Raw genomic sequence first — 15,948 nt, 5'->3', positions numbered from 1 at the left:
GTGGGGCTGCTAATATATTTATCAAGAATCTTGATAAGGCAATAGATAACAAAGCACTTCAAGATACATTTTCTGTATTTGGTAATATTCTCTCTTGAAAGATTTATTCAATATGTTTTTGTTTTAAGTTTCAAGAGCTATTTATGTAGAGGATTGGGTCCACCCTTTGTTAGTCGCAAGTAGACCTGGCAAACGGGTGGGCCTGGCCAAGTTTTTCCCAACCCGTACAAGTCCGGGTATAACGGGCCGGGTCATAAATGATCCGAAATTTTACGGGTCACAATTTGGTGAACCCGGACCCCACCCGTACAGACCGGGTGCGGGTCCCCCGGGTTTTTCTTTTTTCTTTTTCTTTTTTGCTGTTTTTATTCCCACACTATAATAGGATGATCCAAGCCGTCCATATGATGGGCAATAAAGTAAATAGGTTGAGCCCAAAAAAATATTTCCATAGGATGATCCTAGCCCTCTGATCTATGTAGGAATCGCATATTATTATTTATGCAAACCTCTATAGATCGGAGGGCTAGGATCATCCAAAGGAAATGATTTTTGGGGCACAACCAATTTAAGTTGTGTTCCGTCACATGGACGGTTTAGATCATCCTAAGATGTGGTCCGTACAGTAGAATCTGAAAAATACGGGATTATAAGGGCTTACACCATATACAATCTAAATCATTTAGGTTTTTACGGGCACCCGCAGGTCCACCCAGCCCGGCTAGTTTTGATGTGACCCATACGGGCCGGGTCAAATTTCAAACGGGCCAGTACTATTGACCCGGACCCCGTAAATTACAGGCGGGCCGGGTGGACCGCGGTCCGGGTCACTTTTTGCCAGGTCTAGTCGCAAGGTAAAGAGGGTAGAAAGCCGATTGGGGCCACCCTTCAGTAGTTGAAGTCCGTTTATTTTCTAGGGAGGTCTTAGGTATGTCAAGAAATCCTTTTCTCAGAGTTTTTGTAAACATTCAAAAGGAGGGAATAAAGACATGGATTTGAGGGGAAATTCCACTCCTTTTTGCTCATAGATTTTTAGGGTTTTTTAAAGGAGTCCTATATGTATTGATGTTAAGTCTGGACGAACAATTTTGGAGAAGAAAATAAAGGGATACTTTCTTTTGGATACTATTTTTCTGCATATTCTTTCATGTCTGCAAAAATTTCAGACTTGATGATTGAAGATTTGGGGGTTTGATAAAGAGAGCTCTAGGTGTTGTATTTCTCCAACAGAAAAGCTACTATTGTACTACTGTAATCATCCTTGCAACTGATTTTGGTCTACACCAAGGTTAGTACTGTTCCTGCAAATGCTGTTGCACTTTTCTTTATTAAAACTAAATTATCTTTCAAGGAAATTATTCTATCATTGAGAGCTGGATATAGTGTTTGTCTATGTTGTTTTGTTTGGCTTTCAAAATTCAGCATACATGTATGTTGTTGATTGGAAATTGTGAGAAGTCTGTTACATACTATTATAAACTTTGGATCTCTTGATAAAATTAGACGACAGCCTCATCGGTATTCTCTGCTAATCTGTTCAATATTTATTTTTTTGAAAATTGACAATTTTATTGAATAAAGGTTGGGACAAGTTGTCCCCGCCAATATACAAAAGTGGATTGAAAGCATGGGGATGTTTGGCACATGCCCTGATACCTCATCAGAATCGAGGTGGGAAGATGGAGAAGAGAACTCGAGAGTGTATTTTTATTCGATATCCTGAACACTCAAAGGGTTACGTACTTCTCCATGACTCTGTTGAGATTGAGTCCAGAGATGTCACATTCTTAGAGCATTCTTTTCCCAGTAGGAAGAAACCCAGGTTGGATATGGATTTTCATGAGATGCCCTTAGATAGTGGGAGTCAATCGTTAGACAATGGGAGTCAAATGCCGGTCCCTTTGGAAAGTGGGAGTCAGCCACCTACACTTGTGATTGCAGGGATTCCTTCTGTCGTTGAGGATAGTGGGAGTGACCAGCCCGTGGTTAGTGGAGTCGAGCCCATAGTTGTTAGTGACTCACCAGTCATTCCTGTCGTTAGAAGAGGGACGCACATTAGACGACAACGATTATTCTAAGGGCATGATGGAGAGGCGTTCACCTGTGTTTCTGTCGATGAGGATGAACCAGGATCATTTTTTGAGGCGTTGAAATCGCTTAACTCTAAAGAATGGGTCTTAGCTATGAATGAAGAGATAAGTTCCATGATGAAAAGTCAAGTATGGGAACTTGTTGATTTGCCCCTTGGAGGGAGGGCAATAGGAAACAAGTGGGTACTAAAAATTAAGCGAAAAGCATTTGGAACCATTGACAAATTTAAGGCTAAACTCATGGCAAAAGGGTTCACTCAGATTGAAGGCGTCGATTATGAGGAAACCTTTTCCCCTGTGGCAAAGTTCACCTCTATTCGCCTAATCTTGTCCATAGTTGCATACTTAGACTTAGAGCTATATCAGATGGACGTTAAGAATGCTTTTCTAAATGGAGACATAGAAGAAGAGATTTACATGAAGCAACCTCAAGGATATGAATTAAAGGGTCAAGAAAGTAAGGTTTGCACGCTCATTAAATCTATTTATGGTCTGAAGCAATCTTCAAGGCAGTGGTACATGAAATTCCATGATGCAGTTACATCATTTGGGTTTAAAATGAGTGAAGAGGACCACTGCATATACATTAAGCAGTTTAATCGTTCATTTCTTTTATTGTCTTTGTATGTCGATGACATTCTCTTAACAAGGAATGATATGGAGTTGATAGAGGCAACCAAGAAGTGGCTTTCTTCTAATTTTGAGATGAAAGACATGGGTGAAGCTAGCTATATCTTGGGAGTTAAAATCGTTCGTGATCGATCTAGGAAATTTTTGGGTCTATCTCAAGAGATATATATTGATAAGATTCTAGATCGTTTCAATATGTCAAACTTTAAGGCAATAGACACACCGGTTCAGAAAGGACTAAAATTGAGTGTAGATATGTGCCCTAAGTCGGATCAGGAGGAGGCTAAGATGAGTAAGGTCCCTTATGCACATGCGGTTGGTAGCCTTGTGTACGCTATGTTATGCACTCGACCCGACATCTGTTATGCTGTTAGTCTCATTAGTCGTTATTAGAGTAGTCCAGGTATGCTCCACTGGCAGGCCATCAAGAGGATCTTCTGATACTTGAGGGGGGCCAAGGGATACATGCTTTGCTATCAGGGTTCAGACCTGCATGTACAAGGTTTCACATTTGCAGACTTTGGTGGTGATATAGACGGGAGCGAGTCTACTTCAGGATACGTCTTCATGCTAGGAGGTGGATTTGTTCCTTGGGCAAGCAAGAAACAGGATTGCATTGCCATGTCCACCATGGAAGCAGAGTATGTTGCATGTTCGGCAGCAGCTATGGAGGCTGTGTGGCTCCGTAAGCTTTTGGAGAGCTTAGAGATTATTGCTAGTGCCAGAGATCCTATTTCATTGTCATGCAATAATACTTCTGACATTGCTCTTGTGAAGGACCCAAAGTTTCACAAGAAGTCGAAGCACATTAGGAGGAAGTACCACTATGTTCGTCAGGCCTTAGTTGACAAAGATGTTGACATCAGTTACGTTCCACTGGAGAGATGTTGGCTGACCCTATGACTAAGCCTTTAGTTGGTGAGATATTTGTGCGTCATACTAGAGGCATGGGATTACGCTATGTGTGATATGGTTTCAGGCCAAGTGGGAGTTGTAGGAGTTTTTGTGGCTTTTCAGCATTTTATTTCATTTACATTTATCTTATGTGGATGCTCATATTTAGCACATGTGATGGTTATTATTCGCTATTTGAGATAGCCTTGTTTTTTCATTTATGCTCATGCTTATGTGGATGCATTTTAATTAACTAGATGGATTTAGTTAATCGATGAGATTGATTAATGATCGTCAATAGGTGCGATTTGCTACTCACACGGCATAGACCGGCCCCGACATCTGGGATGTGTGGGATGAGGCTGATCGCATTGACATCTGGGATGTCTGACGAAGTGATTGGCCGCCCTGATTCCACAGGAGATCAGGACGATTGACCTGTTTTAGAGCCAGGATGAGGCATTCCCAAGATTAGTCGGATGGGCCTTATAGTCATTAAGGACTAATCCTGCATGGTGTAACCGCATGACGATATATTTTGTTCCGGATTGCTACGTGCTTTCTAGATTTACACCATGGCTGTGCACTGGGTGTGACACGTGCCAGAGACCACTACCTACAGGTGCAGGATTAATCCTTTTTACCTAGTACCATGTGTGAGGAGCCGGTTCCGTAGGTAACTCTTGTGCCCTTAGGTACCCTTCGCTTTGCTAGGAAGTTGAAGTCTAATGCTCGCTACTTTGGCATGCTAACCTGCGGTTGTGATCGATTCGACCTATTAGCGCATTGCTGGAAAAGCAGTTGGACTGATACGGAATAGCATGTGTGGTTGGGGAAGATCTCATGATATTTACACTATACCTGGGCTATGGCGTGCACTTGTTTATCTTTATCGGCCGCAGCATTTTTATCGGGTTTTATCGATCGTTTTGCGAGTTATTTTCTAAATCTATTTATGTAGTTAAATATGTTTATTTTAGAAAATTATTTTTGCAAAACATCAGTTTGCTCAACAAATGAACAAGTACATACTGAGGTGGATGGGGGCTCTTTGGGATTAGAGCAGTTCATCTCGGTGTATATGTGTGGATCTAGGGCAGGCTAGATGGGATTGTGATGTTGTCGTTCTGGTCAGATGGAGATTTGGTACGGTACTCTCGTTGAGGAGATGATTGTTCTCTGAGGTCTCACTTGTTAGGTTTCAGTATTTGAGATCAGGTGTGGATGGTTAGAATTGCTAAAGGGTTAGTTTTGTGTCATTGATCTGACTGCCTTTTGGGTTAGGCAGGTTGGTAACTATCATTATGCCTTGAGGGTATTTTGGTATTTTAGATCAATAATGGCACGGCTGTAATAAAGTCGAAGAAGGAGGGCTTTTTGTTTACACTTGAAAGTAGAGATTTTGGGGGTAATTTGGGAATTACCAAATTTTCTATTTCTATATAAGTGAGCTTATGGCTCATTCTCTACACACTCCTAAGATTCTCTCCTCCCTCTTCTTCTTCTCCTTCTAGCACTTTTTCTATCCACCCTCGATCTCTCCCGTCCATCTTCTTCTGACTGAGATCTAACGGGTGTACAGTTACAAACTCCCTCGTGGTGTACGTACAAACCCCCCTCAAGGTTTTTTTTCGATCATTTTCCATCCCGTCAGAATATGGTTTCGATTGCGGCTTTGGCGTGATTACGTGTCCGGTTTAAGGATTTAACGGGCGAAATTTTTTGAAATCAGAGCTTCCGCAGCGTATAGTTTGGCCATATTCCGCTTTAAACCCTGTGGTTTGAAAGTCATCAAACACACCCCCTCAACATTCTGACATTTTTAAGTAGACCCCCTCCGTTGATGGTCCGTTAGCTTAACCTAACGAAATGACTAAAACTAACCATGGTTAATATTGAGGACAAAAATACCCTCATTTGCAAAAGATTAGGGTTACGCCATTTTCCGTCGCCGCCGTCGTACCTCCGGCCACCGCCGTGGCCACCTTCGGCCGCTACTGTTGTCGCTATCTCCGGCCACGGCCATCACCTCCACCCATGGCTACATCAAACCCACTTTTCAAAAAAAAAAATATTGACAAAAACATAAAAAAATCCCTAAAATATTAGGGTTTATGTGCAAATCATAATAATGATGTGAATGAAGACAAATAAAACTCCTAAATCAAGGGTTTATGTTGACAAATAAACAAGATTTTGAATCAAACCCTAATTTTAAGTTTTAAAGTATGAAAACCCTAATTTCAGTTGGAGAAGACGAGGGCATAACAGTCATTTCCCTCTTTCCGTCTACTCAGTCATGTTAAAAAAACCCACGGAACCACAAGGGGTGTGTTTGATGACTTTCAAACCACAGGGTTTAAAGCGAAATATGGCCAAACCACAGGGGGTCTATATGTAATTTTCCCTTATATTTATGTGAATTGCATTGGTGATGTGGTGTCTGTATTACATATAGATATTTATATGGATTATATGCAAAATGTGGTATTATTGATTTATCATACATGCATTCGATATTGTTAAACATTATGGATGGTTTTTTTTTACTTATGTGATGGCTTTTTGAGAGTGTATTTGCGATTTTTTTTTTAGAATGACAGAAATTTCATTAATAAAAAGGGGGGGGGGTCAAGGTGGTCAATACATAGAGGGAAAATATAGGAATAGGAACATGATTTAAGGAAATGAAACTCCAGGAAAGAAAATAACAGGATCAAATCCTATGGGGGCAAAGAGTCATGCATCTCTAATGCCTCCTTCCCTACCCCTATCTGTCCAACCTATCAGCCACACCATTTGCTGACCATCTCATGTGTTGGAAGACAATAGAAGAGGATTTCGTTCGATCAAAAATCTCATCAAAGAATCGATAGAATCTCCAAGGGTGAGGATGGGAACCACTAATCCAGCGAATAACATTTAAAGCGTCGCCTTCCACCACCACGTTTTTTAGGCATTCTCTGTCCAGCAGCTTAATACCTTGGTGAACAGCACACACCTCCGCCTCACTAGCATCTCCTATTCCGATAGCACGTGCAAAGGCCCAAATAACTCTCCCATACTCGTTCCATAGAACAACCCCAATACCCACGGGACCCGGGTTTCCCAAGCTAGACCCTTCAAAATTCAGCTTTAAGAAGCCCGGGGCAGGAGGAACCCATTCCTGCCCGATCTTTTATTTCTGCTCCGCACTTAAACAAATCTCCTTCCACCCATTCCATACATCAAAAGCCAATACGAAGCTAAAGCAAGGGATAGCCTTAACTCAGGAAATCGCGAAAGCTACCACTGATGTAAAGATTGGTTGACCCCTTAGCATGATTTTTGAAGGCTCTAGCATTTCTTTCTTTCCAAAGAACCCATAAAGTGGCCAAGAAAGATACATTCCAAAGGATTTTACCTTTCTTTCTCTATGGAGCTAAAGACCAACTTAAAAAAGAGATCCAAAAGTTTAGTGGGAAATACCCAAGCAATCCCGAATCTACCCAAAATTTTACTCCGCGACCTGGCTAAGCGGCAATGGATGAAAAGGTGGTCCATTGACTCCCCTGCCTCATTACAAGGGGGACAATGATCAATAATCAGCATCTCCCTCTTTCACAAGAAATCTATAGTTTGAATCCTTTCACGAAGAGCCGCCCAACCGAAGGAACAAGCCCTGCTAGGTGCTTGAACCGTCCAAACCTTAGTAATATCGGCAGAATCAGGGCTAGTCACAAGGTGGAATTAGAAAGATTTCACAGAGAAGTCCCCAAATGAATTCCAGATCCAAACCCTTTTATCCTCGCCAGTCCTCTTGGCATAAACCTCTTCCACCAACTGAAAAAGCCTAGCAATAGCATCACATAAACCTCTTCCACCAACTGAAAAAAAGCCTAGCAATAGAATCAATCTCTCTATCGAAAAAAGTTCTTCTTAACAACGGTCTACATCCTACAAAATCTCCACTCTTATCCATATAGTCTTTAACAAAAGTATCCTTGTCATCTGCTACTCATAACACATCCGGAAAGATATCCTTAAGTGGACACAACGAGCACCACTTATCAAGCCAAAACCGAATCATCTCTCCTGAATACACCGAATGCCTTCTCCAAACAAGTGACTGAACTGCATGATATCTCTCCATAAAGTAAGGCCAGGGTGCCTAAACAGTCCTTTGATTCCCATTGACTCGGAGAAGCGCCATACTTACTATAACTTTAACCCGTGGCTGTGAGCCCTCCTTTCCAAATCTCCAAGGCCATATTCCCAAGAGAGCAATTTTCACTTCCTTTATCCTTCTGATACCAAGACCTCCCCCTTGACCCTTTTGCACACTTCTTTCCAATTCACCAAAGGAATTTCCCGTCCCCCCCCCCCCCCCCCCCGCACGAAAAAAAAGTAATCTTCTTTAATCTGCTCAATTCTATTCATAATACTCATTTAAAGAACGAGTGTATTTGTGTTTATTCTAGCTTTTTCTGAATTTTCATCTTAAATGTCAATCATTTGCATATATATTCATACATCTTCTTGATTTTACAGTATTTCCCCTCGATTTTCCATCCAAAGCCAACATATTTCTATTTCTGTCACGATCGAAACACATACCGAATGCGAAACTTGAAACCTTACCTCCAGTGAATGAGAGTTGGTACTCATAGCCAATCGACCAAATGGATTTTAAAAAGGGTTAGGTGTCGCTAGCTACATCTCCTTCATACGTTGGCCTAATGTTGGTTGTGTGAGTTTTAATGATGCTAACATTGATATGAAATTACATACGACAAAGGGCTCTTTGCCCATTATTAACAAAAGAAAAAAAAAGTAAAGTGCACCGCTAAATTAAGGGTAAGAATTAGATTCCACCGTGGTTTTGAGATTGGAAGGGGTTGTAGGAGCACACCCATCTCTGATCTCACCATAAATACGGTCTCTGCTAATGTCTCTGCCATAGCTGTCAAACTCTTACGTACGAGTCAACTCCTGAGTTGAGTCGTTGGGCTTTCGTGGCGAGTCTCATGGGTGACTCGCCTCTGTTGAAGACTCTTACGAGTCGTCTGGTGACTTGAACGAGTCGCTGCGAGTCGACTCGGAAAAATAAGACTCTTACGAGTCGAGTCAAGTCGCTAAGACAGGGCTTTCTTGTGTTTGATGGTTGAAAACTTGGAATTTGGAACTTAGAACCTAAATTTTTGTGCATGCAAGTTACAAGCATATAGTTATTTATATTTTCGGCGTAGTGCTTTATTTATGTGCTATTGGGTTATATTTTTTACATGCTTCATCTTTTGATATATAATTATATTTGGGAAACGATATCAGCACAACCATGTTTTGCTATTTGCACGAATGCATCTTGTCTTTTAGTATTTAAAGAGCTGTCAAAAGGTTATTACAATTTCCAAAAAGCTCTTACAAGCCAATTAAAAAAGAAAAGATAAGCTAGGGCATCTTTCTGTTCTTGTCAAAAACTCTTACATGTCACGAGTCGAGTCGAGTCACGAGTCATAAAATTAAGAAATCAAGCCACAAGTCGAGTCATGGGTTGACAACTATGATCTCATTTCTCATTCAAATAAATTAACTACAACACCAATAAGGTTCCCAGTTTATGAAATGTGATATTTTGCGAATGCAAATAAAGAATAAATGATGAAACCTTATGTACGCGGAACCCTCACTCGGGGTCCTCATGAAGGAGGATCCTTCACTTCATGATGGCGAAGGGGTGGAGATAATGCAGTTGACTAATTTGGAATGTGAGATGGCTGATTAAGTTTTGAGAGTGACAAATTGGGGGTGGAAATAACTAATTAAGGGCATGGAGTGGCTAGTTGGAGATGGGAGATGAATTAGATTGGAAGTTGTGTGCAGTGAATAGAGTAATAATCATAAGTTTCAAACTAAATTCAGGACAAACAACCAAAGCTGTACCTCAATAAATTACAATTAGGAGACCAAGATATGGTGTTTCCTCAGAGTAAACAATAGAAGAAGAGAAACACTTGCATAAACCTCAAAATCATAAATAATCAGCAACTTCTCAATAAGAGTGTCACATCATATAAATACTCTTTTTCACCTCTGAAGTACCTTGCACATAATATTATTGATCTTTATTAAACACTTCCTAACTATAAAACGCTTCTAAAATAGTAAGGGATTTGATAGGGACTATCGCAGAAGGCATTTCGCTGTCCGGCTGTTGCATGAGAGAGCAGCCACATCGGATGATTTAAATGAATGAGACAAAATCTGTTGAAAAGTGAGCTTATGTGGCTGCTCTCTCATGTAACAGCCGACCCGCAAAATGCCTTCTGCGATGGTCCCTAGCAAATCCCAAATAGTAATCAAACAAACTAGATTTCTTTCGTAAAAATAGTTACTTTCCAAAGAAAACAACCCCAAATCTCTTATAAAATTTTAAGAGTGTAGCTTAAACTATTTATAACGGTGAACCAGCCTTAATTTACGTTCCTACTTCAACTTAGAAGTAGAACTCTAAAAGCTTAAGCTTAAATTATTTCTTCTAATATATCGACTTTCTAAACCCCATCAAAACTATTTCAAAAAATTTGTTAAAATTATCAAAATGCATAATTTTTGTATACAAACGTCATCATTCCTTTTGCAATTGCTGTTCTGAAGAACCTATGGATTTGCATTGTGTCAATTCCCTTTCAGCTGGAGAAAATTATACTCCTGAAAATTTATAACCCTACCATATTGTCTTCTTTGAATTAAGATGTTGTGGAGATCCTTCCACCCAATGAGATATTTGGAGTAGAACTCCATACATTGTTCACAATCCTACATATACATACTTCTGGAAATCTTAGGCACATTTTGCTGAGCCCACAAAGTTGCAAACTTCGGCCACACCTCACCACAACGATCATTAGTAATCGCCTTCTTTAACAGTAGGGAAGCTTGTGAAGTATCAACCTTCTCATAGCAAGGAATCATCTTACCATCATAGGAAAGTCCAAGCAGCATGAGTACATCATCGAGAGTAATGATTAGCAATCTACATCGGGTGCCCTACATGTTAAATGTTAATACCATTAATAATATCATCACACCATGTCACCATGGCTAGGATTATCCGAACATCTATTGAGAATTATGGGACCTAGGACATGTTTTATAGACAAAAACAATCAATCATGTTAATGTTCGGAAGTCACAATGAACCTTCTTGTAATAATTCCCAATTTTTTGTCCAGAATCCCGGAAGTTCGAAGGCCTTCCCCCCAAAGGAAAAGAAAGGAAAACCATGAATTTAACCAAGAGAAGCCCGATCGAGGTAGTATTACAAGAAAAAAGGGGAATATGCTATATGACCACCTGCTTGAGCCGAGGATCCTCAGTCATCTTCATCGCTATCATCCTCAGTCTCTATATTACTCATCTCCTCATTTCTTGTGTTTCTTCATACATAGAACATCATCATAGGGGGTTCTACGGCTACAGATGCCAACCTCTTCGAGAATGAAGGATTCTCCAATCACATCAAGTTATCTGGTAAGGAGTCCAAATCACTAAAAAATCAAGCACTTATTAATTAAAGAAGGGGGATACACCGCTTAAAAGTGTTTCTTCCCTACAAAAAACTTTGTGATTCAAATCCTAGGATAAGCAAAAGGGTGAAGAAGGATCTTCCTTGACTGTATTTACAACTAGAAAATAATTTAAGCATGGCATGAACATCTCAGATTGTAAGGGGGAAAACTATTGGAAATATAAAAGTGGACAATGGATCTGTTGTGATTGCATCCATTGTCTATTTTATCAAAAGGGGCAGCCTAGTGCACGAGGCTCCCGCCATTGCGGGGTGTGGGGAGATGTACGCAGCCTTACCCCTGCTTTCCAGAGGTGTTTCCGTGACTCGAACCGGTGACCACCAGGTCACAATGGAGCAACCTTACCGTTGCGCCAAGGCTCGCCCTCTATCCATTGTCTGTTTTATGACTAAAAGAATATGGACAGCCCCAAAATCAATGCAAAACTGAAGAAGAAAGCCCTCATAAGGACAAATCTTAGCATGAAAAATATCTACTCTTAAGCATGAGAAATAAGATTAGATTAGCCAAACCTTGTATGTCAGCGGCCTTTACTTTTGTCGAGGAACATGGTTGCAAATTCTGGGACTCAGAGAAATCTATTGTCCGTCCATCTCTACGTTGGGGATGTGTGCTATCTTGTGCTGATCTTCGCCTCCTCCTTTGCAGCGCTCCTCTAGTAAGGGGCAATTAACAATATGCAAGTTCTGAAGCGTGTTGGGCAGACCCTCCTGTGGCAAGGATGCCAGTTGGGGACAATGAAAAAGTACCAACCTTTTGAGATTGATGAGGTCTTGCATCTCAAACTCTTTTGGCAATGACACGAGCTCATCAAAATCAGCAATATATAATTGTTCAAGTTTAGCTTTGGATTGCAAGAACCCTCCTGGTAACTCTTTTAGCTTTGGAAACCCAGAAATACTCAAGGACGTAAGCGAGGTGAGGTAATTCACTGTTCTCAGTATCTCCTCTTCACATCCATTTATTTCTAAATCCTCAAGAGATGGAAGCCTTGGAAGAACAGTTAGTCGCTTACAATTCCGTATGGACAAATTTCTTAGGGTGGGAGGGAGGTTTGGTAATTCCCTCAGCTTGGGGCAATCTATTAACTCAAGTTCCTGAAGGCAATGGAAAATTCCGGACCATTCCTCCACAGCAGGCATGTCCTGAAGTGCTAGTATTTCTAGTGAAGGAAACTGCTTAATGCCTTTACCATAAAACTCACAACCTACTTGTTTTACCCCATGAATTCCACGAATGTAGAGCTCCTTAAGCAAGGGTAACTGCCCAAGAGGAGGGAGGAATTTGCATTTTCTACAATTTAATATGTACATGGTTTCTAAATTGGAGGACGGACATCCCATCCAACTGGCAAATTTGAGGCCGCCATACTGACATATACATATCATTTTCAGGTTAATGTGAGGTTGAAGTCCTTCAAGTACATCCTCAACTATCTCATCTTGTAAGTTATTTGGATAGTCAAGACTCCATTGCAATTTCAACTCACGAAGGTGTTTCTTATTCTTCAACTCGGCATCCCTGGCCTCTTCTTTGCTCCCCACATTCTCGAGCTTTGAAATGCAGATTGATCCTTTGAGATTCATCATGTTCCTTAGCTCTCCTATCCCACATTCACTCTCCTTGTTCACTACAAATACAGACAATGTTTGAAGAGAAGTTAATGTCCCAATTCTTGGTGGCATGGATCTCAATTTGGGGCTAGAATTAATCAATTGAGTATGCATATCAAGATGTCGTAGGTTTAATAGGTTGCTCATGTCCTTGGGCAACTCAAGAAGCTCAGAGCAATTTCTTAGTTTTAGTGTCTGTAGATTGTGAAGGCGACAAATTGATCCCGGAAACTTTTTGATACGAGCTTGAGAGATATCAAGGTACCTAAGATGTTTCAAATTGCCAATTGACTTAGGCAACTCCATGATAAAAGTGTGACTCAAATCCAGGACACGTAAGCATCTTAACTTTAAGAACATATCATGTGGGACTGAAACCAAGGGATGAATGCTGCTAGGAAGATATAAATATACCCCAAGAAATAGAAACGTTCGTAAGCTTTTAGCTTTATAGAAGGCCTCAAAAAACACTGGCTTGTTACAATCACAAAGCAATGATGAATGACGAGTCTTGTCTGAAATACTGCACAAGTTATCATTTTCCATTCTAAAACATTCATAAGCAGAAATAGATTGTGCTAGATCATGAATTAGATCATGCATCTTATATATGGGTTTATCTTCCCAGTTACTATATGAATATTGAAAGAACGATCTCCACAACAGCCCATCAAAGTACTCGCCGCCTATGTCCTCCATTTGTTTCCCTCTACTAGGCTGAATAAATCCTTCTGCCATCCATAATTGAACTAGTTTTTCTTTCTCGAAATTGTAGTCTTGGGGAAATATAGAGCAATACACAAAGCACTGCTTCAAATGTGCAGGGAGATGGCAATAACTCAATCTGAGAGCTGGAAGAATACCATTGTTTTCTGTAGCTAAATCCCATAGTTCACTTTTCAAGATTGTTTCCCACACATTCTCATCTAGTTTAGAGTATAAGAGGCTACCAAGTGTCTTTGCTGCTAATGGCAAACCTCTGCACTTCTTCACGATCTCCCGACCAATTATTTCCAAATTGTCACGTCCATCAGAACTTCCATCCACAAATGCACGCCTTTTAAACAATAACCAACAATCATTATCTGACAAACCCTCTAAACATAGTGTATGTACTGTTCCCACAACCAAAGAAACTTTTACACTTCTAGTGGTTACTATAATTTTGCTTCCTGTTGCCCCAACATTAAATGGAACTCTCAAAACATCCCAGTCATTGTGATTTTCATTCCACAGGTCATCTAACACAATTAAGAATCTCTTTCTGTGCAGAATTTCTTGAAGTGTGGCTTGGAGTGGATCCAAGTCATTGAGGTTAGAAGTTGTCCTTGTTGCAGATTCTATTATTGCTTTTGTTGTCCTTCTAACATCAAAATTTACTGACATGCTGACCCATATTGTTAGCTCAAAATGGTTCTTTACTTGCTCGTCATTGTAGGCAAGCTGAGCAAGTGTGGTCTTCCCAAGCCCCCCCATGCCAACTATTGTAACAACAGAAACATTCTTTCCCCTAGATTCATCTGAGAGCAACAATTCTATTATCTTCTGCATATCCTCTTCTCTACCAAAAACACTTGATTTGTCTATCAAGGAGCTAGTCTGTGGTCTATCCATAATTTCAATCTGCCCATATTCATTTCCCTCGTTCAACCGAAGACAATCCCGTTCTTTGCTAATCTCATCTAACCTCTCCCTGATCTCCTTTATTTTACGTGCTATTTTACGTCGATAAAAAATTGGGTTGGAAGTAAAACAAGTGAGCAAGTTATGTACCGTTTGATTTCCATCCTCCACTTCCCTTTGTCTAGCTTTGGTTGCTAACTCGTCCAATATGTCATCCGCATCATAAGCCAAGTCTTTCAGATCCCGCAGCCAGTTTCTCACCGCCGCCTCTTTGACTTGCCTCTCCTCTGCATCATTTAGCACGTCTTGAATTGTCATCAGCGTCCTGGATAGCTTTTTAAGCTCTTGGTTAACACTTGATAATAATCCAAACTCTTCTAAGATTGAAGAGAACGCCTTTTCGAGAACAACTGATAGAATTGCATCTACCATCCTTCTTGCTACAGGAAAAACTAAGATGTGGCAAACCAGAGATGTTTGTGTAGGGAACAAAGCTTTTGATCTTCTTATCTGATCTGTTTGAAGGTCTATACTTTGTGACCAATGGATAGTTTGCTGGTTTTACTTGACTGTGAGTTATAATAAATATATTCAGCAGTTATGCAAATGCTTTCTGATGTCTTCAGGTGCAAATGCTTTCTGATCTTTATGCAAGTCACTTTCAACCCGAATGTTGTAGTTTTTATCTTTTGGGTCTTTTAGGTGGGAAAGGAAACTGCTAGGAAATGAAGGAGAAGAAAAAAGGAAGCATAGAGGAAGTTGCAATCCTCTTTATTTTGGATAAATGTAACATGACTTGGACTACTGACTTTAGTTTGCCTTCTGATTCCAGGTTACTACTACTGACTTTAGTTTGCCTTCTGATTTGAGGTTACCTACCATGGGAAGATACTGTTTCAATTTAATATATACAAAAATAAAAAAAAATTATATATATATATATATATATATATATATATATATATATATATATAAGTAGGGCCCACCTTGTTTGAAGATCTAAACCTTTCATTTCTTGTGCCCCCTCAAGGAAATAGGCTATGTCATAAAACTCATCTTCATGGGATGATCCTAACCCTCCGGTCTCTAGAGAGGGACCTTGTCGGATGGTTATGATCATCCTATGGAGATGATTTTTAGGTCATATCCTATTTACATGGGGGCCCAACAATTGAATGGTATGGATTTTCGTACAAGGTGGGCTCTACTTTATTTTATTTTTTTTAAATCTGCACCAAGATAATATAAAAACTCATATATGAGTTTTGGCCAATCCATTTGGACTTTTGTCTGGTGAACTCCACTATGCAGATGCCATGGTAATAAAATTGGATCATTATTTAGTGGGCTCCACCATGGGGATGCTAAATGATGTTAATTAAATGTTCTAACCTCTCAATTAGTGGATTGAGAAGAGCAGCAAAGCAATTGTAAACAAGAAGGAAATGTTGGCAAGGTCATGGCCCAAGTGTTTCTTTTGTTAAGTGAGGAATCTCCCTTTAATAAAAAGTTAACCCCACCAATGAG

General features: G+C 40.1%; 1 protein-coding gene and 1 long non-coding RNA gene across 3 annotated transcripts; one reads left to right on the top strand and one right to left on the bottom strand.

Annotated features, from left to right (window-relative positions):
• Positions 1-906: 906 nt before the first annotated feature.
• LOC143847327 (uncharacterized) lies at positions 907-15,315 on the top strand. The gene is made up of 3 exons (XR_013235021.1): positions 907-1,288; positions 14,071-14,112; positions 14,237-15,315. It is a non-coding gene; the product is annotated as an uncharacterized LOC143847327 (long non-coding RNA).
• On the bottom strand, positions 10,046-15,100 carry LOC143847197 (putative disease resistance protein RGA4). 2 transcript variants are annotated; one of them, XM_077355974.1, is made up of 3 exons: positions 11,698-15,099; positions 10,950-11,123; positions 10,047-10,643 (listed from the first exon to the last, which is right to left on the bottom strand). In XM_077355974.1, exon 1 carries the CDS (start codon positions 14,851-14,853, stop codon positions 11,764-11,766), a length of 3,090 nt encoding a protein of 1,029 aa, XP_077212089.1. In that variant the 5' UTR covers positions 14,854-15,099; the 3' UTR covers positions 10,047-10,643; positions 10,950-11,123; positions 11,698-11,763. The 2 variants fall into 2 exon arrangements, with proteins under 2 accessions (XP_077212167.1, XP_077212089.1); XM_077356052.1 differs by lacking the exon at positions 10,950-11,123 and having other exon boundaries at positions 10,046-10,643; positions 11,698-15,100.
• Positions 15,316-15,948: the final 633 nt, after the last annotated feature.

Source organism: Tasmannia lanceolata, unplaced genomic scaffold (genome assembly GCF_043159265.1).
Source record: "Tasmannia lanceolata isolate RefF3 unplaced genomic scaffold, GAP_Taslan_0.1 ptg000002l, whole genome shotgun sequence".
Taxonomy (NCBI): domain Eukaryota; kingdom Viridiplantae; phylum Streptophyta; class Magnoliopsida; order Canellales; family Winteraceae; genus Tasmannia; species Tasmannia lanceolata.
Note: the sequence above shows the minus strand (reverse complement) of the source record. Positions and strands in the feature narration are given on the sequence as shown.

Excerpts from the sequence above, each read along its gene's own strand:
- LOC143847197 (XM_077356052.1), bottom strand. The coding sequence starts at position 14,853 with ATGGTAGATGCAATTCTATCAGTTGTTCTCGAAAAGGCGTTCTCTTCA.